The 27,659-nt window shown below is 44.2% G+C and overlaps 1 protein-coding gene across 1 annotated transcript in view; it reads right to left on the bottom strand.

Annotated features, from left to right (window-relative positions):
* The window catches only part of WIF1 (WNT inhibitory factor 1), a 100,125-nt gene that overhangs the window by 49,559 nt on the left and 22,907 nt on the right, over positions 1 to 27,659 (bottom strand). Inside the window, exons 2-4 of the mRNA XM_084759871.1 lie at positions 13,354 to 13,436; positions 12,150 to 13,222; positions 11,582 to 11,721 (exon numbers count right to left, since the gene is read on the bottom strand). Of these exons, the coding sequence (XP_084615997.1) occupies positions 11,582 to 11,721; positions 12,150 to 12,297 (288 nt within the window). The 5' untranslated portion in view covers positions 12,298 to 13,222; positions 13,354 to 13,436. The remainder of the gene's footprint in view (positions 1 to 11,581; positions 11,722 to 12,149; positions 13,223 to 13,353; positions 13,437 to 27,659) is intronic.

Here is a 27,659-nt window from a genome sequence, read left to right as displayed (position 1 = left end):
TCATAAGTGTAATCTTGCTACTGTTATAAATCATAATGTAAATATCTGTGTTTTCCAATGGTCTTAGGTGACCCCTATAAAAGGGTCATTCAACCCCCCAAAAAGGTGGTGACCCACAGATTGAGAAATGCTCCTGTAGAAACTGGAGATAGTCAGTTGTACTGAAAAGACAGTGTGGAGAAATGCTAAGTGAATGTATCAACCGTCAATAAAGCGCTGTTTAGCCAATCAGCTGGGCAGAAGGACAGGAAGTGGAAGGCGGAAGGCGGGACTTCCTGGAGGGGAGGAGAAAAAGTTTGAAGGTTGGAGAGGAAAGAGGTTTTTTTTTGTTTTTTTTTTGTTTTTTGACAGTTGGAGAAGGACTGTGGGGACTTGACGAGGACCAGCCCAGGGGTCATAGTGGCAAGTACCTTTCAGTCTCCCTGTGTCAGTTCTTTGCTTTGTAGGTGGAACGGATACAAAATACTGTTACAAGACACACCGTGGCTCCTTATGAAAAGCAACTGTGATTGACACAACAAACTTTTAAGAGTCCTGTCTTCATGAGAGCCCTGCCCCTGGACATACTCCACCGGGGACTCTGGTGCTTTGGGAGAAGGTTGAGGAGCCCTCCAGTCTCTTCCGGCTACTGAACGGCTCCTTCTAATCATATGGCCGGAAAAAGCAAAGCCAACACCAAATGCACAGGGAAAGATGACCTTGAACTTGACTCCTCTCTCAATGTGAGCACCGCTTAAACCAAAGAAACAGGTCGCTGATATGTAATGAAATCATTCCTGTCTGTAGTCGCAATCAGTCCTCGAATACATCATGAGCTATACTGACAATGGTGGCATAAATTTGAGAAAGTCTACCTTCCAACATATGAAAGATGTTAATGAGCTACTGAAGTGAGCAACACACACAGGGCAACGGAAGGCAACCTAAGCTTCAAAAAATGTTGAGGTAGAAAATACTCCCCCCCAAGAACTAAATTCGCAATGTTTTAAATGATAACAACATAAACACAATCTTCTGTCCCAACTAGCTTCTAAGTGGAAATAGAAATTAATATTATTAATTATTAATGATATTAACTAACAAACACTTATGAATAACTAACAATCATCGATTAATGAATAAAGTTAAAATGAACTTTAATGGTGGGAGTCAAGTCACTTCACTAAGTACTGTGAAAGCAAACACAGAGCATTCTCCAAGTTTGGGGGGGGGCATCTGGTTATCATTGAAAGAAAACAATCTCCCCTGGACTTGGTTTCAGAGGCCAACCCTCCTGGTGGTGCAGCCATGCCCAACACTGGAATAGTCCTTGGGAACAAAACATCACATCATTTGTCCAGGCTCATCTTTGGCTTCCAAAAACTGGTTTACATGAGCATTCTCAGGTGGCTTGCCTAGGGGAGCTGATTTGCTCTGCCACCTTACAATAATGGCGACCTTCGTCATATCCAAGTGCAAGACTTTATGGCAAGCGGAAGGCAGAATCCACTAGGCTCAAGGACAGACAAGTCATGAAGCAAATCTTGTTCCACACAGTCTCTCATGCCACTCAGATGGAAGAGCTTTTGCTGAGCATGGATAACTTTTTGCCAGAGCATAAGGCATGAGAAACAAAATGTGGGTTGGATAGCAGCCCCCACCGCCCTCTCTGATTAGATTCCCAAATGCAAGGAAACATTTTATCCATGTTGACCCTGAGAACATTTCACCATTGTTACAATTGCCTAGAAATGTCAGTGTCTTCCCTTTCCTGGAGGCAGCTGTAGCGATCAACACTTACGTTTCCTGTACTTAGATACAAGCAGCATTTATATCTTCTTTGAATTGTGGAGTTTTGGAACAAAGAGACCTTCCAAAATATCAGAGCAGATATGCAGAAGGTCTCTGGAGCACCAAGACTGTTTTTACACTTCTTATCTGCAGAGCTATTCTTAGCAGGGTACTAAGTGAGTATCTTGACTTCTTTATATCCACATTTCCCTCTTATAAGATCAGGAGAGCAAAGGTGCCTACCTGTAGTGCTTTGAATGTCAAAGTTCCCCCACAGGCTCCTGTGTTTGAACACTTAGTCCCCACTGGTGGCGCTATTTCAGGAGCTTGTAGAACCATGGGAGCTGTGGACTAGCTAGCACAAGTGGGTCACTGGCGTGGGCTTTGAAGGTGGTATTTTCTTCTGGTTGCAATTCTGTTCCTGTGTTCCAGATGTTCCCAGATGGGAGGGACTTCTGTCACCAGAAACTCCACTAGGTCTTCTGAACCATTAGACAAAAACAAAGCTGCCTCGCCTTAAGATGCTTCTCCGGGTACTGTGTCACAGTAATGAAAACAGTCACTAGAACAGTCCTCCCCAGGGTGTGGTGAGGATCTGGTGAGAGGTGATTCATGCATGGCTCATAAGAGGACCCGACAGGAGATGTGGCAAGGATTGGCTTCTGTTTCTCTGGGTGCTGGGAATGAAGCCAGGGCCTTGTGGATGCTAGGCAAGCACTCTACCGCTAAGCTACAATCTAGGCTACTATAGACTATTACTATTGACACAGAATAAATAAAACGGATACTTTGAAACCTAGCAATAAATACAACTGTACTGGAGGAAAGACTCCTGGTGCCTCTACAACTGGAGATAAAGGGTTTATTTTGTATAAATGAAGATGTTGCCGTTAATGTTCAGAGACTGGGGATGTTTTACTGTGGAGAAGGACGCACACTGGAGAATTTGGTAGAGTTTGGATGGAACTGACCATGTGGCATCTCCTGCAGCTCCAGCATCTCTCGGCTTCACCAACTGTCTGGCCTCATGTCCTCCTCCAGGTGCCCCTCCCACACCCAGTAATCTCTCTTCCATATGCTAAACCCAGACTTAGGCAGAATGTACTCTTCTCTCCCAGAATGCACTTCTGCAACTTCTCCGACTCTCCCTGTGCCAGCCCTTCTTCCTAAGCCTTATTCCCTGGTTAGTTTCATGAATATCCTTCCATTGAGGAGCATCTTCCATAGTCAAGCCACACCCTGCCCCCCAGCCCAAACAAGCTGCTTCCTCCTCTGTTTGCCCAAAGCCCTGTGGTCCAGCTCTGTTTACTGTTCACACTAAAGCACAGTTTAACTACTTTCCTAAAGGGTCTGGCTCCTAACTGCCTGGGCTTGCATCATGATGCTGCTATTCATTAGTGGTGTGGTCTTGGCTCTTCTGGGCCTTGGTTGCCTTCTCTGTGCCTCCTTTATTCACCCAAAACAGAACTATCAACGGTAGGCTAGGAGATACACAGTAAACTAAACAGAGTTCTTGCTTTCATGAACTTACATGGAACAGAGAGGCAGGCAATTATAGTCGAACATAGCCAAACCACCATCATTCTAAGCTGAGAAAGAATACTCAGTAGGCAAAGGTGTGATGGTTATTTTAGGAAAGTCTCTCCAAGGTGTGCATTCGTGTGGGCATGTGTGCATGTGTGTGTGTGTGCGTGCGCATGAGTATGTATGCATGTATATGTGTGTACATGCATGTGCGTGTGTGTATGTGTGTGCATGTATGTGCATATTTGTCTCTGTGTGTATATGTCTGTGTGTGTGTATGTGTGACAGACATGCTGAAGGGCCACTGAGTGACACTGAGTAGAGGACAAAGTGACTCCTTATTCCCAGCGCTACAACTTTCAGATGTGTATCGCCTAAATCTTTCTCCGATCTATTTTCCCCTCCCTTTCATCCATGATCTTCTATTTTGTTCCCAGATGTCTTTACCGCAGAGCTCTTTTCAACCTGCCTCCAAGATAGCCGGAGGATGTCCAGTGCTCGGTGCCTCTGCAATGGCTGGCTGGCCATTGTCTATGAAACAAGTCCCCAAGGATGCTCCTGATGGAGAGTCATCTAGCTTCAAGTCCTGCTCCACTTTCTACACACATTAGCTACCCAAAGTACCAGAGACCCAGACAACCACATTTCTGGTCTACACGTCTCATCCATTTCGTTTACCCTATTTTTGTCCAGTTAATTCAGTAGTCTGATGTTGCTGTTCTCTGCGCTCCCATAATTCCTTGGGAAACACCTCAGAACTTTCCGCAATACTACGTTCCACATCCTGCTTGATATTTCTGTCTTTCTAATTAGATGCTTATTTTCTTGAGGGGTCTTGATCATGCATTTTTCCTGAAGCATGCTCTAAGTACGGGCCAAGACACGGAACTATCATCTCTCCTTCCTCACATTGGTAACTTCAGCGCTTAACCCTTAAGCTCTTCTGTCTTGAGCCATACCACACAGCTGCCCCTGGGAGACTTTACCCAGGGGGCGTGGATTTCAGATGCTGCCTGACCCTTTCCAAGATCCTTTCAACAAATTCATCCACTGTGCTGGTTGGAGTAGGGGTGGCCCCTGTAGACTCAGTAGATTTGAATACTTGGTCCTTAGGGGAGTGCTGACCCTTGACAGGGATTAGGAGGTGTGGCCTTGCTGAAGTAGGTGTGGCCTTACTGTAGAAAGTGTGTCACTGGGTGTGAGCTTTCAGGGTTTAAATGCTCAAGCCAGGCCCAGTGTCCTCTCTTCCTGCTGCCTGTGGATCCGGATGTAGCACTCTTGGCTCCTTCTCCAGCATCATGTCTACCTGTGTACCATCATGCCCCTCACACGAGGATAAAGAACTACGCCTCTGAAACTGTAAGCCAACCCCAATTAAATGCTTTCCTTTATAAGAGTCGCCATGCAGCCCCTTAGCCTGGACACACAGCCTGAGTGGGGAACAAGCCCGAAATCACCCTCACTCAGGCACCACACAGCTAGAGAGAGCAGATGACGCCTGAGATGACCCTAATCAACCAGAGGCCCCTGGTACAAGGTGAGCAAATGAATGTTGGAAAGATGGAAGAGAAAGAGAAGCAGAAGGATGTGTGCACAACAAAGAGAGGTGGACCGAGGGACTCGGGGACATTGAGTAGCTGGGGTTGCTACCTAAGGCCACAGCAAGGTCGTGGTGCATGCTACTACCAAGGGTCATGTCTGAGGCCCTGGCGCTGCAGCAGGAAGCAGCAAAGGTAACCTCTGTTACCAGCAAAGGTCAGGCTAATATTCCTGGTCTGGGCTGCCGTCTGGGGCCATGTTGATATCTGAGGGCTGTGCAGAGCTGGCTTCACCTCTCATCTTGGTCTCATGGGAGAGCTGGCCCCACCCTCGCCAGCCGCAGTACTCAGGAGAGTGCTCACCTACCGAGGAAGCATAGCAGAGCTGGCCCTGGTTGTGGGGTTTAGAGGTGAGAGAGCCCCAAGGCTGTGAGTTCGGGAGAGCTAGTGGACTGACCAGTTCAGATATCACCAGGCCCAGATCCAGGGCTTTGAGTTGGATCACCCCAACATGTACCCCATTCTATGAACTGCTAGAGCCTGTGGAGCGGCCGGTCCTGCAGATCCAAAGCTGCAGGATTTCCATGACACAGGGCAACAACAACATATCCCAGAACAGTCTCAGTGAGGATCGAGTATTGATGGTGTAGCAGAAGCCAGAGGCCTCGAATCAGACCAATGACCCACTGCAATGAACATTTACAAGTAAATAAATGTGAATCAAAGGTTATATTGTGGGAATCACTGTGACACATTACAACTTTCACAAGAGTTTTTTTTTCCTTTTGTGGGGTCACTGACGCCCTGACCCAGTGAGGCACCCTCCAGAACACAGGCCACAGAATGAGGGTTCGCTATCAAGAAACTCAGCTTGTTTTCCTCAGAACATCCCTCTTGGCTATCAGGGATAGGTAGGCTAAATGAGTTTAATGTAAAACAAAAGATGGCTCTGCTTCACTATGGGAATTTAAAATACCTTTATTTGTGCAAGCAGTTCAAGGCAGGGCTAAGCGGAAAGGACGTCGGGCAACGCCTTTGTTTATGTGACTTTACACCACTGTGGAAGGGAGACGTAGCAGGGTTTACATTAATGCCGCGTAGGCCTCTACAGAACCAGATGTGGCTCGCAAGGTACCTTACAACTCATCTCCTCTGAGCTATAAAGCCCCTCCCCCTGCCCCCACATTTCTGGCACACGTTTGAGAAACTGACTGCTGTTTTCTATCAGCCGACGCAACAGATGGCTGGCATATGCCTGCTTTGGTAAATGAAATAGGCTCTCTGCAGTTACTCTTTGATCCCCAGTGGCATGTCTACAACGCAGCGTAAAAGACCGGGACAGAATAGAACTTAACACCAGAGGTTTAAAGCCTCCCTTCAGAGACGGGTGCCTCCTTTTAAAGAATCACATCCATGGTATGTAACATAGTCGCGTTCCCTTTTTGAAATCATGGGACAGGGGGTAGAAGACAAGGCATGTCCCTCAACTGGTGACATAAAGACACACTAAAGTTGGATGAGTCCCAGGAGTACCAACGTATGACTCCTGCTGTGTTGGAGCGAGCTACTCAAACAATCCTTAACTCCAATAGGTGAAGATCTGGGCGTTTAAATAATAGTGTTATCCTAACTGTGGGGTTGCAGAGGGGTGCTTATGAGTGTTCTTATGGTGGCGTGGCTGGGGCAAGGACCTTTGAAGGTAGAAAGGATTTTGTCAAGGGGGATGCCCACCTTACTACATGTCCTCGGAATGAAGCCACCCCCGTGGGAAGCTCGTGACTGCAAACTGCAGCTAACATGTAACAGAGCCGGTGTTGCATCGTGTCAGCACTGCCTTGGGACCAGGAGTCCTCTGGCGTGCAGCGACACTTGACTGATGGAGTTAGACCATCTAGTTGCCGTTACTGTAATGTATCTGTACGGTCATTCCATTTCATAGAAGAATTAGCCAGCACCTGAGATGGCTGTTGGAGAAATTGCCTGGGATTTGTTCCTATCCTTTTTAGTGGTGCTCCCCTCTTTTTAAAGCTCAGGTTGGGTGTGGCTGACTGGACCCACTTACGAAGCAAATCCAGACAAAGATTTCATGTTTTCTGTCTACGTCAGTCATTACTATTTTTTTAAGCAGATTTCAGTGATTCAAGACTAGTCAGTAATTCATTTATAATTAATTCTTTTTCATGCTAGAAATGCCTCTTTTGATACACTGTGACTTCCGAGTGCTATCCTCGTTGTTTTGGGCGGTGTAGGGGACGAACCCCAAAACGTTTTGCATCAGGCCCTTGGCTGCTGAGTTACTTATCTAGCCCAATATTTTTCTATTCCCGATGGACACACACAGCCACAAAGGGCAAGGCTGAGGAGGTGGCTCAGTATGCAAGAGCATTTGCTGCACACACACAGAATGCATGCAGAGCCAGGCATAACTGTGTGTGCTGGGGGGATGGGGGGGCGACAAGGACTTCTGGGGCATGCTGGCTCTCAGCCTAGCTCCAGGCTCTGTGAGAGACCGTGTCTCAAGGGAACAACATAGAGAGTGATGGCGCAGGCCACCCAGTGTCCTCTGGCTTTCGCCCTTGTGCCCATGTGTGCACAACACACACACACACACACACACACACACACACACACACACAGATACACACACACATACACACTAAGTAAATTTAAAGCTACAAAGGAACCTGTTTCTGCAGTTTGGCCTGATAAACCCAAGTCCTCTGAACTATAGACATCCCCAGGACAGACAGCAGACATCTTAACCTATTGTGAAGATAAGACCACACCCGTGGCTTTTTTAGTGGCTGGAAGGGCTCTACAACCTCTACCTCACCAAGAGCCTCCTCTAAGAGCCAGACCTGCTGGTACCGATGGCTAGAGCTTTTCTCTGTAATTCAGGTGATGGGTTTGAAGTCCATATTGGTTGATTATGTCCTCCCAAAGAATTTCTAGTCCATGGACAGCAATCTCACCCTAGGCCTTGTCATCTAATTAAGAAATTATTCAGGCTTTTGGCATAAGAAGAATGGAAAGTCAATGTGGATGGCAAAACATGAATCCATCATTTGTGCCAAAAATGAAAAAGAAAAAGAAAAGAAGGAGAAAAGGAAAGAGAAAAAGACAAGAAAACAGAAAAAAAGCAATATAAAAATAGATGCATCTAAAAATACTAAATAAACAATAAACCTCATGAACTAAGTCCTAATTCGGAGGGTCTTAATGACTCTGCAGGTAATAGGCTGTGTTATCATTAAAAGACCAAGTCTGCATCAGCCTTATACATAAGATCTACTCCTAGGAGTTAACATCTATAAAACATTTTGGCCTCACACCAGATTTGTTCGTGTGGAAATCAGCATAGATGTCCTAAAGTTACAGTTCAGATTTGTCTAACAAAACTTCCCATTAAAATTTTTACTTGAAAGCCTTGGGGTTTAGGAAGTGTTATTTTCCAAATAAAATGTTTAATTATCACCTAATTTAGAAAACCAAAATGGTTGTTTATGGTCTCTGCCTGTCTCAGATTTAGAAAATAGGAATAAGGCACAGACTCATTGAAAACTAACAACTGTTAAACAGTTGCACACAATAGCAAAGGGTCTTTCTCCTTCGTGACTGCAAAGCCTTTAAGCCTAAGCCCTTTTCAGTGGAAACTGTCCTCGGTTAAAAGCCTTTAGAAAAGGCAGAAAATGAGTGTTTTATATGGAATGGAAAATGGGGGCAAAGGTTCCTACGCACCCACCCGGCCAAAAGAAAGAAAGGAAATCCAGGTAGGAAGACGCCAGGCAGGGTTTTGATGACCTCAGAAGATGGTGAGACCACAGAAGGGCTAATGAAATCTCTGGTCTCCATGGACCACTGCCCATGCAAACCACTTATTCTGCCATTTCCTTGAGTGATGTGTAATACAGAAATGATGTGGGATAACAGATGTTGATGACGTGTTTATAACATAGAACATCACACAATTTTGAACTCATTCAATATGAGCTTAGAGTCATCCAACATGGACTCATGCATTCCCCCATGTCTAATATGAGGTTAGCTTTCAGATGACAGATCAGCCCATGCTCACTGCTGGGAAACCGAGCAGCCACAGCACCTCTATGGCCAGTGCTGATGCCTTAAAAGATTGGAAGTTAATCAAATGGATTTTCCTGCAACAGACAGCCAACCTGTTTAGACTGGAACTAAACAAAAATGCACTATATCGCAGACTAACTTGTTATTAAATAATTTCCCACGGCCTCAAGTGAAGGCTAGAATACCCATCGCTTCATCGCATACTGCTTTGATTGCTGGACCTCTCGGGTGACTTTTCTGCCAAATTTGTAATCACAATCATAGAAGTTTTCTTAAGGTTTGTTTCTGGAAGTAAAATGGCCCACTGAAAAGGTTGCATCCCCCACCTGAGTCAGACTGTCCAGCCAGGAGTCGCATGCAGTCGTCAGTCATAAGAGTCTGCAAGATTCCCCACACACTGAAAACACCTGGATAAGATCTGATCAGTTTGCTACGGGAAATGATGCTCAGCGTAGTTTTTCCTTGCACTTCTCTGAAGTTGAGCATGGGTATTGCTTTACATGGCTCTCGGCACTTTTGGTGACTGGACTCAACATCGACTAGAAATAGGTGATTCCCTGTTGCTTTTATTAGGCGGCGTGCCTCTAAAAGAACAGCTTTGCTCACATGTTGCTAAAACAGCGGAAAGTTTAAATTTTAATCAATCAGATATGTTTCGTTTCTGCAGTGTTGAAATGGCTAAGTGTTTGATGTCATTTGGGTTGAATAACTAGATAGTGGGGTAAACTCCTCATTTGTCATGTTTTGATGAGGTTTGGCTTTAACGCTGAATGCCTTTCGACATACTTAACTGATATTGAAGTCAGGGTTTTTCCTATCTCCAAACGTCCTCCGGCATTTCAAAATGTATGCTGCTGGAATCACATTATTTTAGGGAGCAAGATTAGTTACATTTAAGTAAGACTTAAAAACACATTTCTTTTGGCACTGTGGAGTTCTACCCCGGCAAACTCAGACTCCATGAAGTGACCTGAAGTCATCTATCCTCTGAGAACAAAGTAACTTACTTGAGGTGATAATTGGAAAGAGATAAGCCATATATTTAATCAGCACCAAAGCAGGGGGGACTAGAACACCACAGACCTCATCTTTAGCTAGTTCTACCCTTTCTTCTAACCCCTCCCCAAGACAGTCCTGAGACTGCTGACTGTGCAAATCCATTTTATATTCAGCAAGAGGCCAGTATTACAAAGCAATAGGGGAGATGGAGTGGAATTGAAGCCTTTGCTTTTAATCATTTAGGAGGGTGTGTGTGTGTGTGTGTGTGTGTGTGTGTGTGTGTGTGTGTGCTGGGGATCTTGGCATTTTCTACCACCCTTCAGTGGTGCAACCCTTCCACCTGGTGTGTTGAAGGCTGAACTACTTTCCGATGTTTTGGTGGATCCATTATTTGTAAAAGGTCTCTTTAAAATATAGACTGTTGAGTGCAATAACGCGTGGTCAACCACCAGCAAATAGATTTGGATGAAAGAAAAGGAAACCACGAAAGGCCAGTTGTTCATTAGTGATTTCACAATATACCAAAGTAAATTGCACATAAAATATCTATGAAGAGAGAATTGCCAGCAGGAAAAAGAACAACAGAGGCTCCCATTAACTTCCCTGTGCAATGGGGCCATAGAATGTTTGGCCTGGATCAAACAGCAGCTTACAAAAAAAAAAATGCATAGCAACAGGAACATTGAAGGTCTGGATGTGATCTATTTTTAAAAGGAAGATTTTTTTTTTAATAGAACAAACTTGGGGATAAAAAGACAGCTGAAACGGCCATGCCTATGCTGTGGTAGGCAATTACAGGGAACCAAAGTGGCTTCCTGATTTAGCGTAGTTGCTTTTTATAAAGTGTTTCCTTGATTACATTCTTCTTGAAAAAGGCTGTTTAAGTAATTTTAGAATTAAAAAAAAAACACCCTGAAAATGTGCAGTCAATTATAATCACAATGGTTCTCATAGTAGACATTTTTACGAACTAATGAGCAGATTTTATTACTTACCACTTGTCTTCTAGATGATTAAAGTCACACAAACAATCCTATCCTTCCCGAATAAGAGGACAGTGATATCGTGAAGAAGCAGAAAAGGCACTACCCAGCAGTGCTTACATGAGAAGTGCTAAGAGGAAGGCTTCATCAACACAGATTGCTCTTTCTTTTTTTTTTCCATAGGAAAGCATTTGGAGTCAGTGGGGTTTTTTTTTTTTCTCATAGTTTTACATTCCTTCTTTTGAGTCCATGAACTTCTGGAAATGTACAGCACTCAGAGCACTCAACACATCAACCTTTTAAAATGCACGTTAAGAATACAAAAAGTATAATGCCACAAATGACTATCACTTAGCATAGAAAGTCTTTTAACTGTTAATTTTTAATATCAATGATTATAGATGCACCTTGATATGAATATTTAGGGTTTTTTATATTCAAAACCTCAAGACGCCACATTTTATTAAAATAATGATCACAAGCACATGGTCCCTTAGATTCTTTCATTCACTTGGCAACTTTCAAGACATTGGGATTGATCTCTTATTTGCTTCACAACCAGACAAAAACTTGTATAAAAGTGTAAATGGTACGATATCATGCACCGTCATACTGCTACTTGCTCCAGGAGAGTAGAGACACGAAAAGGGTGATGTTCTCTGCCTCTCTGTTATTCGAACTTACCTGCCCTGCAGCTTGCCAGGTAAAATTCATGGAGTGGATATTGACAGGAATGGCTGGCATTCTCTGCTGGGCTTTCCTGAAATCATGTGTAAAGGGGGCCATTTTCCCCTCTGAGACAATCAGAATATCTTCTTCAAATCCTGTTGTGTAAATAATAAACACAACTATCAAACTTGATGCACTTCAAAGAACCGAGCGTTTCATGCAGAAAGCAAGACCCGAGAGAACCAGTGTAGGCTCCTGTTTTACAGAAAGCACCTGCCTTTTGGTACCAAGAGTACCGAAGTTACTTTCCGTGTCTGTGGCAAGAGCTGTGCTTGCTAACACACAGTAGAGTTTGTCTGGTGTTACAGACTTCCTGTAACAACTCTGCACTTAGGACTAGCTTGAGTAGGGTTGGAACGGTGGGTCGGCATTGCTTTTTTTTTTTTTTTTTTAAAGAAACACCAAGCTTCCAAGTGGAAAATACTTATTTTAAAAGGAGGAAGCAGTCACCCTGGAAGTTGTTTTAAAACACATTCGGTGCGTGTATCTCTGCACTGAGGACCGGACTGGGAAGACGCCTTACCTATGAGCACTCTCGCCTGATGGGCGTCTATCCACAGGTACAAGCTCTCCTCAGGTGGCTGCCCCGCATCGGCTCGCAGCAGGAGCAGGCAAGGTAGGATGCTCCAGAGCTGGAGCGCGAAAGCAGGGAAAACATTTCTCCGAGCCATGCTGCGCAGGACCTTCCCGCTGGTGGTGCAACTCCAACCTGCGCTGCTGGTGAAGTTCTCGCCTTGGCTGCAGCTGCTCTGGCTGGAGCTCTTCCCACTTAAACCGCTGGGCCAGTTAAGTCTCCAGTCTCCGGAGCGAGTGAGCCTGGGAGAGCTGGAGAGGAGGGAGTGGATGTGCGGCCGCGCAGAAGGAGGGGGCCTGGAGGGAGAGGGGACCGCAGAGACACGATGCTGGCAAAGCTGGCGGTGCCAGCACGTCCCGCAGCGCCAGCAGCTAGGGGATCACATACAGGAGGGAGGAACCGCGGGAACCGCTGGCACCAGCGAGCACTGAGAGCGGCCGGTGAGGCGCAGGCGGTCGCCACTAGGGGGCGGTGTGGGGCCCCGTGGGCGGGGCCGCGGTAACCAGGAGACCACGCTCGCAGGCGCCAGGTGAATGAAGTGCGCGCCCCGCGTTGTGTGATGGGGACACAACCTAGAAACGCACCTAAAGCGACTTCTGGGTTGTCACTAGATCCTCCTTCCACCAGGAGAGACGTGTGTGGGTGGCAGGCATGTGGTGAACGAAAAGAGCGGTCAAAGACGGTGATAACTCCGTTTCACCCTGGGGCTAACTGAACGCACATAGTTCACCCTTTCTTTTCGAACTACATTTCAGACTGTATCTCAGTGTGCCTGTCTGCAGACTCTTGCTGACAGTTTGCGCTCTCTTGGGGAGTTAAATACCGAGGCTCCACAGGCTCATAAGGCTAGTGCAGGCGCTGGTCTTCCCACGGCGTTCATTTCTGCACTGGACCAATACCCGACAGGTGGCGTAGTTTGTCTTCTTCACAACCCATTCTTGATAGTTGAGAATAGTTTCCTAGGTCCTGGATGATACCTGTAGCTGATCACCTCCACGCTGCCCCATGAAAATAGAACTCTCCTTTTTTAAAAAAAAAAATGGATTTTTGAAAACAAAAACAACCAAACAAAATAACTGGAGGCGCGTGCCCAGTCCTTGAAATCGTAGGAGCCTGGGGACAAGACCGAAGGTCGTTTGGGAAGAGAACTTACTTGGCAGCGGCTTCCAGCATTGCAAGAAAAATTTCTGCCTTTTGCCTGAGTTCTTCAACGTGCAGAGAAAGCAAGCAGAATCACTGTTTTTCAAAAACAGAAAAATTTCAGACTCAGGAAAAGCTTTGTTTACTTCTTTCCGGTTTGTTTTTTTGTTTGTTTGTTTGATTAGTTGGTTGGTTTTGGTTTTGTGTTGTTTGGTTACTTTTTTGGTACCCAGCAGCTTTTCAACAAGTGTGCCCCCAAGGATCTAGACTCTGGATCTGTGCTGCTGTCCCACCCAGTCTTTGTAGAGCAGGGAAAGGCAAACAGAAACTACAGATAGACTTCTGGCTGGATGTATGCCTGTAAGTCACTCATAGTTTTTAAAGGAGAAGGAAGGAAGGAGGAAAAGAAAAAAGAAGAGGAAGAGGAGGAGGAGGAAGAAGAAGAAAAGAAGAAGAAGAGGAAGAAGAAGAAGAAATTTATTATAACTGTGTAATATGCCCAGATATCCAACAGATAAAAATGGGGGGGGGATCATGTAGAGGGGGGTACATAGGAAGACTGTCCATTGTGACTATACACTCCAGGTAGCTTCATTTTAAATGTGCTTTTCAGTGTTTATTTCTTTCATCTTTGCAGTAGCTACTGTTACTATTCTCATTTTACTGATGGGGAACTAAAGCTTTAAAAGTCCCGTAAATTGACCTCAGATATTCAGCTGGTGAGCGACAGGAGTCAGAATTCAAATCACAATCGCTCTGACTTCAAAGCCCCCTTATTGTTGTGAGCAAGTCGCAATTGGGGCGTTTGCCTCAAAAGCCTTTCAGCCACTCTTCCTTTAAAACAAAACATTTAAACTGGTCGTGGTAGCACACGCTGTAATCTGAGCACTAAAGAAGTCGAGGCACGGGCTTCAGGAGCTCTTTGTTAATATAAGCTACATATGGAGTTCAAGGCAGTCTGGGTTACCTGGGACCCTGTCTCAAAAAACAAGATTCCCCCCCCCCCCCCCCGCCCCACCCCTGCCCAACATTTTATTTTATAGTTGCAGGGAATATTCATTTGTGTAACATTTTCCTACATTAGGCAAACGTATAACCCTTTGACACCGTAAAGCAAGCATCACTCAGCTAAAGGCAACAATTTCGCAACACAATAGACAGTTTCTTTGACTTGGAGAGTCGTGATTTTCCTTGAAGATTTTTTTCCCCTAGTATTGCTCAGACCTCTATGGCTCTTGGTGCAAGGACGCCCTCTACAGGCTGTTCTTGTCAAATACTAGCTGAGAACTAAAAAAAAAGAATAAATTCTCTCTTACTATCTAAGTGATGAATTTCCTTCATCAGTTGTGTTTGGTCTTGAAACAGCAATCTATTCGGCTATGGGGACATTTACCCCTTTTGAACAATTGTTTTGTTTGCCGTGGTAGCAAATGCCTGTTATCCCAGCATTCAGAGGTAAAATCAGGACGGTTTCAATGAAAATGAGGCTACAGAGAAAGCAGCCTGTCCCACATCATCGACATCATTGTCGTCATCCTCATCATCAGTAGCAGCAGCACCACAGCCACCATCACCAACACCACCAACAATAACAACAACTTTTTTTTCTGTTCCCTTCTCTCCAGCAAGAGACTTTATATTGTATCTTTAGAGGTGTATAAAATGTTGTTTTTAAAAACTTATTGGTACCACGAATATGTCTAAGCAGGTGAGGGATGCACCACAAGGACCTGAGCTCATATCCCTGACAAACAAAAAGCTGGTGGAGGGGGTGCACTCCTTGACTTCCAGTGCTGAGGTGCTGAGGCAGGAGGATGCCCGGGGCTTACTGCCTGTTAGCCTAGCTCTGGGCTTAGTGAGAATCCCTGCCTCAGGGAATAAGGTGAAAAGTGATCCAGCAGGACAGCTGATGAGCTCCTCTGTCCCTGTGCATAACTCGCACCTGTGTACACACATGCGAACACACACACCTGAATTTAAGCCAGGTGTGGTAGCACATGACACTTTGTGATTTCAGCCCTCTGCAGCCTAAGGAAGAGGAGCAGAGCCAGAGTTCATGGCTAGTTTGGCCTTCGAAGCAAAATCCTGTCTTAAAGGGGAGAAAAAAAAAATCTGTGATTGAGTAACTTTTGGGTTTTACAAAGTCAGCTATTTTTTTTAAAAAAAACAGTTATAGAGTGTATCTTTATAGAAAATTCATTCAATAACTGAATTTTATTCCCTCCCCCCTTTTAAATCAAGTATAAATAAAGTAGATTAGCCACTTAGAATAGGTATGTTTTTTAATTTTTTTCTAGGTAAAAATATGGTCCCATTGCCTGCTAAATGTTGGCTATAATGGCCTGGGAGTCACTGTGTTTGCTTTGAGAATTTTCCAATACACTTTCTACTCTAGTTTGCTCTCTTTCCTTGTGTGATTCGACCTTATTGTTTGTTGGTGGCCTCATTTATTTGTTCAATAATTTATTCACTCAGTAAGATCTGCTAAATACTAGTTGATTGACAGGCACTAACCTAGAACTGGAAAACCAGGACTTGACCCCAGCCCTCAGAACACCAAAGTTACTATACTGCACAGCAACAGTATAGAGCAGAACATAGAAACTTCTGACAAAACTTCAAAGAAGAGATCTGGAATTTTAAACATTGTGTCATCTATCATTCATTTAAAACATTCTTAGGGTTTATTATGTACAGGTACAGGAATAGGAAGGCTATTTATTATTTTATTTTTTTCGAGACAGGGTTTCTCTGAGTTAGCCTTGGCTGTCCTAGACTTGCTTTGTAGACCAGGCTGGCCTCGAAGTCACAGCTATCCACCTGCCCCTGCCTCCCGAGTGCTGGGATTAAAGGCGTGCGCCACCACGCCCTGCTAGGAAGGCAATTTAAAAAGAAGAATGAGGGTGGTTTCCTCCTGACTGAAGTGGCCTTTCTGTACTCAGGTCCCAGCTAGACTTATCTTCGTGGCTACGGGTGTTGGGGTGGAATCTGGGCATAGTTCTACCTTAATGGAAAGGAGCCCCATGAAAAGACATTTAAAAGAACCAAGTATTATGCATAATATAGTTTTGCCTTTAGGAGACATTACACACGATATGTATAATAATACAAAGACTAGATTTACCTGTCAATCTATATTCACATTTATTTCTGTATACCACCTGGAAAACTATATACCATGATATTTCCAGTGGGCATCAATGAAGCATGGGAGTGGGAATAGAAAATGATTTTCTCTTCATGCTACACGCAGACATGTAGCATCTTCTTAACAAGATGCTATTGTAGTTAAACATGGTTTTAAGAATAGAGAAAGGATTCTTTTTTTGTGCTCCAGCTGGTCTCTCCTCATGTAGGCAGCTGTCACCTGCCCATACTTGATCAGCTCAGAACTGTACGTCACCACACATGACAGCTTATTACTGAAGTGCGCGCGCGCGCGCGCGCGCGCGCACGCACACACACACACACACACACACACACACACACAGCAAGTATCCCCATCACCCCATGAACACTCTTGCTCTGCTTTTCTCAGCCAATGCCACCGCCTTGCATATCTTGTCTCCCACAGATCACACTCAAAGTGCCTTGTTTATCTGTGCTGTTCATCCCTAGGGTACTTAATAAAACCATTTTCTTATGATAAGGAGGAAAATGGAAAACAATCTCACTGCCTAATATTAGAAGAATAGTAAAACATATTAGGGTAATTTTTTACACAAAATGTATTGTCCTTTTAATCGTGTTTTATTGCTTAAGACAATTTTAAACTTAAGTATATTTTGAACATACTTGTCCCTTCCCCCAAGTCCTTCCAGGTCCTCTCCCCCTTCCGACTCACCCATGTTTAAGTTCTTTCTCAAAAAAAGAGAAAAAAGAAAAGAAAAGAAAAGAAAAAGAACAAAATCCCAGTAGAACAAGAAAACAAAATAAAACCACACTCAAAAAGAAAACCAAAAGTGCCCTATCAGACTGTAACCAAATAAAAGCATACATACACACCATACGTGCGCACACACACACCACACACACACACACACACACACACACACACACACACACACCTAAAACCATGGAGTCCATTAGGCCCACTCCTCCTCCTGAACATCAGGCCTGGCCTGGAGTGGTTGGCAGAGCCAGCGTCACTCTACTGGGGTAAACTTGAATTTCCCTCCCTCTGCTGCAGTGGAAGGGGGCTGGGCTCAGGGGTTTCCCTTCTCAGTCATCATCAGCGTGAAACCAACGCAAAGTAAACATCAGCCCTCACCTTGCAGTGCCTCTTATGTTTTCTAAGAAGAGAAAGGGGAGAAAACAAAACTGGCTTTCTTAAACAGCAACAACAAACACTGTTCACACTCCTCAGAGAAAGGTTCTGTGAGGACAGAGAATGCCCCCCCCCCCCGTGTTTTTATAAGGCCTCTGTGACAGCTCAGTGCTCTGACTCAGCTGTTAAAGAATTGTTGGTTTCGTGTGTGTGTGTGTGTGTGTGTGTGTGTGTGATATTTATCATATATTATGTAGCTTTCTCAAATAGGTAAACTTTAACATGTAGAAATAGTTCACTTATTGTAGGCAATTAAAGTAGTTAAGAGGGAAGATTAACAAAAGGCTTTAATTTGGATGGCATTCAAAAAATAGGCATGAAAATGATAACTTAACAGCTCTTTAAATGATCTCGCCCAACAGTTGAGCTACACGAGTAAGCAGAAGTAATCTACCACGGAAATAATCACCCGCTGATACATAGGCTAAAATCCTGAAGTTTAAATCCAGCGTGCATGGTTTTCTAAACACAAAACCAAATAAAAAGTCAGGTTAATGATTTGCTTATAGTAACTGATGCTTGAATTGGGTGAAAAATCAAATGACTTGAAACATAAAACCTAAATCTTTGATGACTGTAAACTGAACCATGGATTTCAAGGTGGGATGAAGGTAGCTCGTGCCGGAAGTGCAGTATTTCAGCATCCATGGCACACGCAAAATCGTTGCACGTGCTCCTATGACAACCACTCATAGATGAGTTTCCAATTCTGTCCACTCTTAAGCTTGGCTGTTTCTATGACATATGCATCTATACAGAAGTGAAATGATTTGCGGAGGTATCAATAAAATGGTACTGTATGGTTGCCGGGCGTGGTGGCGCACGCCTTTAATCCCAGCACTCGGGAGGTAGAGGTAGGCGGATCGCTGTGAGTTCGAGGCCAGCCTGGTCTACAAAGTGAGTCCAGGACGGCCAAGGCTACACAGAGAGACCCTGTCTCGAAAAACCAAAAAAAAAAAAAAAAAAATGGTACTGTATGAAGTAAGATCCTCTGCCAGCTACAATGGAGAAAATGCTACTGGACTTATCTCCTCAAGGAAAACAACTAGAAAATAAGAAAGATGTTTTTTTAATTGTCCTAAGACATTGCACAATAGATAATACAATACTATAAACCTTAAAGGTGAAGGAACCTGCAATCCCAGCACTCAGGGAGGCAGAGGCAGAGCAGGCAGATCTCTGTGAGTTCGAGGCCAACCTGGTCTACAAAGTGAGTTCAGGTCAGCCGAGGCTACACAGAGAAACCCTGTCTCAAAAACAACACGACACAACAACAACAACCAACCAACCAAACAAACAAACAAAAACAAAACAAAAGGAAACAAATTATTTAAGTCCAGTGACTTAAAAGGCACATTTCTGTTTGGAGTGCAAGGCGATGAAATCCACAAACAGTAAACAAGTCTCTAAGGAGAACGAGATGGAGTCAAGGCAGCTAAGAGTTCTGTAACAGGAGCCTTCGAGGAGAGGAGAGGAAAGAACGGAAGTGGGCAGGAAGAGAGCGCTCTGGAGACAAGGCCCCTTGCCTCTGTTTATGAACACCAAGCTGAGAAGTCACACAGCTGCTTATGGTTTGAAGGCTGTAGGATGAAGATTCCTCAGGTCCCCTTCAGCAATAGGAGGAACTGGGTTCTTAACAAGCCACGTGAGGAGACCTCATTGAGTATGCCAGGCACTGGGAGAGCCTCCAGGAGGACACTCTAATGGTAGGTAACCCTGTAGTAAAGCGTGTTACTCTAGGCTCATCCTAACAAAAAAACCTGTGAGCTTCAGAGGATGCTCAGTGGGAGAGTGCTTGCCTACCGTATGTTACAAAGGCCCTGGGCTAAGGAGAAAAAGCAAAAGCATCAGATAATCTGCAAGTAAATCTACCAGAACACGTGTTATTTGAATTAATAGGAGTAAGTGAAAAAAAATCTAAAGGGCAAGTAGGGGGGGAAAAAAAGGAAAGGATTTATTGATCGATCGATTCTTTACAACCCTAACAATGTCTGCTTGGCTGAAACGGGTTTTATGTAAAAATTCCAACCTAGAGCTCTATATGCAAAAATCTTCTTAAAATAATAACATGCAATGGATTGGGTAAACTTGCCACCAGAAGACTTGCATTATAAAAAAAGAAATAGAGGGAGCTGTCACGTGTAAGGAAGAGATCCCAGGTGGAAATCAGACTTGCCAAGCAGGTGGATAAACACAAAGTGTCTTTTACCTTTTAAAAGTTTCTTTTAAAGTAATCAGCTCTTATGTAAAGATGAATAAAGTGCACTGTGACTTTCATCATAGGTTACGAGTAAGGACGCAGTGAGGACAACACAGAGGGTGAGGAGAGGAAATGGGTGCACACCTTTGCAAGCTTCTTGACTGTGTGTGGTATGTTCTATGGAACAAGGTAGAAGAATGTTAATTCAGAACATGGCTGCTCTGGCAAGAGGTCACATCCAAAAACCTTTTACTTTTCCCCTACAGCTCATGTCACTAGAGCCACGTGAATCTAATCCTGCAGCACTCAGGGTACACTCCCAAGTCAAGGCTTCCAAAGCATCTTGTACGCCCTATGTCTGTAACACTGATTCCCGGGCATTCGACACTCTTGCATTCGACAGTCTTGCATTCGCCCACTTGAATTCGCCCGCCTCTCGTTTCTTTGCTTCCTCTACAGGGCGACCACCCTCATCTTACGTTGAGAATCTCCTGACTCTGAGGCCACGCCTCTTCCCTGCTCTAGCTCCCCATGGCCCTTTCCAGCTTTATTTGGATTGATTTTTTTTTTAAATCTCTATTTGTCCTTTACTTAGGTGTTTGTTCATTCTCCCTTTCTCTGATCTCCCATCTCCCCGCTCACAAAACTAAGTTCTGCAAATCGGGCTTCCTTTTCTTCTGCCCACTGCTGTATTCTCAGAGAAGAGGACAGTGCCTCACACTTGACTTAGGAACATGTCCATGGAAGCTGAAAAACTAGAAATAGGTGCTTGCCAAGGGGCTTGGAGGAGATTTTTGGGAGGTGGGGAAGAAATAACAGTAGGAAGGAGAAGTAAGGTGCAGACATGTTGTAAGTCATGGGGATGGGGAACAAAAGGCCAGGGGTGGGGGGAGGGGTGGGGCCCTAACAGGAATCGAGTGTGCATGAAGAAGTTGCTTGGGACCCTAGGCTCTTGCAACCCAAATACAAAATATAATGAGCAAAGATGTCATTAATGGACAAGGGTGGGTGTATATTGGGGGCTACAGGTTTAAGAGGGGATGGGGACAATTAAGCAGGAAAAGGAGGGGCTGATAGGATTCGGCCCCAGTCTGCCTACCTGTGATGTCATTGCTTACCTGCCTCTCTCTAAGCTAATAAAAAATATATTAAAAACAAAAGAGGTGTGAACAGAAATATTCTATATTAATAAACAATGCCACTATTGGAAGACATGGAATATTAGATTTATATTTCAGTACTATGCATGGGTTACTTCCTACAAGTTATTGATTTGGGGGGGCCCCAGAGGTACTCTAAAAAATAGTCTTTTGCCTTTGCTTTTGATTGTTCACCAAAACTACTAGACATAGACATTAAGACACAACTGCCGAAGACACCCTATACTCTGGCTACAAGATTCATAGAAATCCATCTTGAACAGACCAGGGATCTCTCTTCCTGATGGTTCCAGCACACTTCCATAGGTGTGCTGAAAGGTGCCAGTCAAGCTGCTGGTGAAGAAAAGACATCTTGACAAGGGCTGGACTCTGCATGTGATAAAACTAACCCACCAGGCAAGACATGTCCACTTGTGCAATAGTGTCAAGACTGTTTATGGGGTAAACAACTGCTTTCTTGGTTGAATTTGAGGCCTGCTCCACAGGTACTGTAAATGTGCTAAAAACAAAAACAAAACAAAATAAAATAAAAATAAAACGTGGTTTGGGGAAGTTATAAGTCCTAAGAACCTATTGGTTTTGTTTTTCTGAATGGTCACTGCACTAGCTGTTTTTATGTCAACTTTATAATCATTTGAGAGGAAAGAACATCAGTTGATAAAATGGATCTCTAAGACCCGGTTACAGGCAAGGCTGTAGGGCATTTTCTTAATTAACGATGGATGTGATGAATAAATGATTGTAAGTGGTGTATTTCCCTGGCTGGTGGCCCTGGGTTCTCTAAGAAATCAGGCTGAGAAAGCCATGGGGAGCAAGTCTGTAAACAGCACCTCTCCATGGTCTCTGTACCAGCTCCTGCCTCCAGGTTTGTCCCCTGTTTCTGTCCTACTTCCTTTGGAGATAGACTTATGTGGGAACGTAAGCCCAACAAACCCTTTCCTCCCCCAACTTATTCTAGTCATGTTGTTCTTTTCACAGCAATTGCAAACCTAAGACAGTCATATTGTCAAACTACCTTCTTAACATATGTACTTATTTGCACAGATCTGTGCCCCTCCCAACCTTCGTCAGAAGAATGTCTTATCATAGGATATAGTGGTTAACGCAGGTACTTGGTCAGAGTGCTGAAAAGAGCAATAGTGAGCGCTCAGCCATAGACACAACATCTGTATCAACTTCACATCTAACCAAGGTGATGAAGGCTCAGGTGCATCAAAGAAGAGGAAGCAGAGAGAATGTAAGAGTCAGAAGATGGGCCGGGCGGTGGTGGCACACGCCTTTAATCCCAGCACTCGGCAGGCAGAAACAGGTGGGTTGCCATGAGTTCAAGGCCGACCGGGTCTACAAAGTTAGTCCAGGACAGCCAAGGCTACATAGAGAAACTCTATCTTGAAAAAACCAAAAAAGAGTCAGAAGATGGGAAGGGTACTGAGAAAACACTGTCCTCTGGATATAACATGGCTGTGGCACACACAAACTCACAGTGGCTCTGATAATTTGCACAAGATCAAACCTCCTACCATGGAGGAGGAAGGGCTCCTCAGGCCCCATCCTACCTGAGGAGCCTTTGGCAGCTGATGGCTTCGGTCAGGGGTAGGGGGGAAGTGAATATAGCTTCTCTTTGGAGGTATGGCCATTGGTAGGTTTCCCACAACCCAGTGGATGGCTCCACATGCACGCACATCAAGATAGCACTAATGGGATTTGTTGGGCTAAAACTGTAAAAGATTAATAAAAATACAAATGCAGAACAAAATAAAATTTAAAAGCACAACCACACACTGCCACCAAGTGCCACATGGAAAAAGAAAACAGCATGTGATGTTTCATGTTGTCTCTATCCCTGCACTAATGAGACAGGTAGGGACCACCACAGGGGACAAAACACAAATAACACTTTGAAATGCTATCCTGTCATCTGTTAAAAAGTGTGTTAATGCTTCTAACAGTTTCAGTAAAATAAGCCATGAGGCCAAACCATTTACAAAGTAGGATTGCTTTCTGACTAAAACTAGTGGACTTCAAGGCGGATATGAAAGGACTAAATGGAGGTGTAATTGCTTCCAAGAAAAAAAAAATTCGCATCCTACAAAATGTCCCTAGTGAGGCTGCCCCGCCCCCTGCCCCAGTCAACTCAGATGTCAACCTGTTGGAGTGGAAGACTCTCTTGCTGTTGCCTTAAAAGCTCAACTTCAGAGACTTCACAGCAGGACAATGCACTATTAGCTTCTCACTAGCTTTTCTGTAAGATAACTTCTTTAATGTCTGGCTCACGGTAACAGGTGCCTGTGTTACTTCATGGGAATCTGAAGGTCACTTTTGTCAAAAAAATACTAACTTTTCTACTGGATTTCAGATAGCTGATGGGTGACTAAACTGTGAGAAGAGGTTTGGCATCTCTGCGTTCACATTCACTCAGTCCCCTTTGTTTTCCTAACCCACAGGACAGAGTCTATTCATATCTAACTGCATGTAGACAAGTGACTACTTAGAAGATGCTTTATCCTGAGCTATGGTACAGGGTGTGCTTGGTCGAATGCCTGTTGGAGTTTATGGATGTGTGCTTCTCCTATTCTGCCCTTGTGCTTCTCAGCAGCTCAAGCACCCGCAGGTTTTGCTCATTCTTATCTTAAAGCCAAGAACAAAACAGGAGGCCAGGACTTTTGTGCAAGATGATGTCACAAACTGGAAGAGTAATTAAACAGTTCCTGGGCTAAGTCAACCACCCATCAACCTGTGACCTTCGAGGCTAGGATACTTATGCTCAGGAAGAACAATGTCTTTTGAAACTCTTCCCATGACTTACGGACAAATAGATGACTTAGTCGACACCAGAGAAGCCACCAGCACCAGCTGCCCCCTTTGGTAAGTAAGCATCCTGTCCCCAGTCTTAGCGCCATTCTGCTTGAGATCTGAAGTCCCAATAAAGAAGCTTGTCTTGTTCATAATATATAGCCTGACCTTATTGTGACTGTTTCAGGCTTTAGGCCCTATTGTCTGGTATCACTGGAACATAGATTTTTTTTCTCAGTCTAACTTTACTAAGGCTATCTCCCTCTATTATACTATAAATACAGTTTATACCACGGAGCATCTTGCTACTCATTTCTGCCTGTAATTCTACATCTGTTGTCATTATCATTTCCTGCTTTATGACACCACCAAAAAATGTCCTCCTAAGCTATCCTCAGGAAGAAGTGGGTGAGGGCAGACCACATTTCCCACTGCTGGGTCTTTATTCTCCATTCAACTTCTTTCGTGTAAAAGTAGATATATTAGGGCCAGAGAGATGTCTCAGCAGTTCTTCCAAAGGACTCAAGTTTATGTCCCAGCATCCATATTGGATGGCTCATGACTGGCCAGCTCCAGGGAATATGAAGTCCTCTTCTGGTCCCCATGGGCACCCTCTCACAAGAGGGTTAAGAACTATGGTGACAGCTATAGAAATAATTTTTCCTCCAATTAAAGATCTATAAAGAAAGAAATGAGGTTAAGTGGCTTGTCCATGATAAAGTACCTGGTAACCAGAATCCAAACCAGACCATCTTTATTTCTTAAAATGTTCATAATAAGGAAGTCCTGAGTTGGACAGAAATTGATGAGGCCATTTCCCAATGGAAGGTACCAGGCTTCTCACCCCATCCCTTGTTCAGATTTGCTCATAATTGTGAGTTAGCCTAAGACTTTCCATTATATCAAACTATAATAAAGGCTAAAAAAAATACCTTATGTTGAGAAACTGCAAGTGCAGTTATATGAGTGTATTAGGGAAATGTGTGACTATAGCTAGAAGTCACATACCATTGACCAGGAGGCAGGCACTAAGCATTCAGGCTGTGTTAGTAACTCATGAGCTTTGTGACAGCCCTGTAAAGGGAGAGTTAGTAGCAGCTCCATTTTCTAAGCAAGGTCCCATGGTAAGTGGTAGCGGTGGACTGTGGGCGCCAGAGTGTGGACTCTTAATACACTTGTAATATGAAGGTGCCATCTCTTAAATTCTTGCCACTTACTATCTGCCCGACTGCCTGAGTGCCTTACTTATTGAGCTTGTTCACACATTCTTGCTGCTACAACAGAGTACCTCAGACTGAGAACAGCTTTGCTCCTATGGTTCTGGAGCTTGGAAGTTCATTGTCTGGTGATCTGTGCTTCCTGTCTCCAAGATGGCTCCTTCAATATGGCTTATTCTGTTTTAAATAATAAAAATGTGGGAAAGGAGCTACATACTTTCTTTGGGCCATTTTATATTAATGTTTCATCATGAGAGAAAAGCCTTCGTCCCAATTGATTTCTAAGTTCACTCCCTTTAATGTTATCAACTGGTAATTTAGTTTCAACTCATGAACTTTGGGAGATTCAGATATTAACCTATGGGTTGTCTCATTTAATCCTTACAAAATTCTAGTAAGGTGGGTAATATTAGTGATGGTCTATAAAGATGGAGCCCAGGTCTAACAGACATTACATACTCATGAACTCATGGGGCTAAGATTTGAAACTATGTTGCTTCTCAGGCTACATGGCACATATATAAAATACACATTGTCTTAGTCACTGCTCTGTTGCTGTAAAGTGGTACCACAGCCAAGGCAACTGTTATAAAATAAAGCATTTAAGGAGGGTTGGCTTGATAATGTTTAGTCATTATCATCATGGTGGGGAGCATGGCAGTATCCACAGCACTGGAACAGTAGCTCAGAGCTACATCCTGATCCACAACAGAGAGAGAACACTGGGCCATCCACAGTGACACACTACCTCCAACATGGCCACATCTAATCTAAATGTGTTGAATGATGAATAAGTGCCCAACTGTATGAGCCTAAGGGGCCACTCTTAATGCAAACCACCGCACACATGGACATACATGCACACTGCATGGAGTCTAAGTTCTCAGGAAGCTTACACAATCAGAAGGCAAACATGCGAACAGCCAACTTTGTATTCATTTTAAAATATGACCAAAGTGATTGGAGCCATGGCTGTGCTTGACTTTAGGGCAAGGACAGTGCCCTGCCCTTCTTTATAGCTCCTGGTCAAGCATGGTGTTGGTGGGTGCCAGAGTAAATACTTATTCGCATAAAGTAGTATTTGCTTCTTAAATAGAGAATTTGGAATATGGCAAAGGATGCCTATGCTGGCTAGTCTTACCTCAACTTGACACAAGTCAGACTTATGTGAAAGGAGGGAAGTTCAATTGAAGAAATGCCTCTAGGGGATCCAGCTGTAAGGCATTTTCTTAAGTAGTGATCAATGTGGGAAAGCCCAGACTATTGTGGGTGGTGCCATCCCTGTGCTAGTGGCCGTGGAAGCTTCCAGCCTCCATACAATCTAACCTAGGCCTTGAGTGTTTTCAGTCTCTGAGGCTTATTGCTTAATTAGCTCCCCCTTATTTTTTCTTTCTGAGCTCATAGCTGACTGGTTCAACTCAGCTGCTCTGGCTCAAACTCCTCTCCCAGATGACTTATTCAATCTGGCTTCTCTCTTGGCCTCGAATTGTTCTGCGTAGCCTCAGACTAACTCAGCAATCTGCTCTAATCTTCTGGCTCCTCCTTATTCTCTGGCACATTCCATCTTCACAAGCTCATGTCTAGCTTGTTCTTCCATTCAACATCTCCCTGTAAAACTCTCCCAGTAAGGGAATAGGGCTTCCTCAAGACCCAGCTAGTCCACTCCTTGGAATATACCCAGAAGGTGCTCCACCACACAACAAGGACATATGCTCCACCATGTTCATAGCAGCCTTATTCATAATAGCCAGAACCTGGAAACAACCTAAATGTCCCTCAGTCAAAGAATGGATAAAGAAACTGTGGTACATTTACACCATGGAATACTACTCAGCTATTAAAAACAAGGAAATCCTGAAATTTGCGGACAAAGGGGTGGGACTAGAAATGATCATCCTGAGTGAGTTAACCCAGACTCAGAAAGACTCACATGGTATATACTCACTTATATAAGGACACTAGCCCAAAAGGCATGTCCCATGAAAGTCTTCACTTACCAGGAAAGTGGGTCAGCGGGGAGGACATCCTATTGGGACTTTAGGTGAGAGAAGCATGGGAGTGATGGATCTTGAAGACTTCCACCCAGGTTCTAGAGAGAAGTCTCTGAGGGGAAGCAGGGTGGTGCATGGTCAGAGTCTCTGTGGGGAATTTCCGAGTGAAGCTTTGAAGGCAATGCTCATTAGAGACTCCACGATGTTATCCATGCCAGGCCATGAGACAGCGGCTGAGGAAAGCCACGGGTGAAAAGGGAAGCCAGATTTACAGATCACTCATGTGTGCTGCCTGCCGACAGGGAAGTCTCTACCAGAGCCTGGAGTACAGAGATGCCACCACGTCCTGTCTGCCAGACATGTAACTTACAGGACTTAATGCTAGCCTTGCTTGGATTCGGCCCTGTGTTGTCCAATCTTTTCACGCCATCTCCCCATCCCTCCCTTTGGAATGGGAGTATATACTATGTGCCCTCGTGTGTCAGAACTATGTACCTTTGGTTTTTGTTTTAGAGAGGATCTGTAGGGATTTGAACAATGTTGAGACTGTTAAGATCTATGGGAGTTCAGAAGTTAGACTGAACGTATTTTGCACTGTGAGAAGCCCATGAGCTTTGGAAGCCAGAGGCCG

This window comes from Acomys minous (genome assembly GCF_964271855.1).
Source record: "Acomys minous genome assembly, chromosome: 15".
NCBI classification, from domain to species: Eukaryota; Metazoa; Chordata; class Mammalia; order Rodentia; family Muridae; genus Acomys; species Acomys minous.
This window is presented reverse-complemented; position numbering and strand designations above follow the sequence as displayed.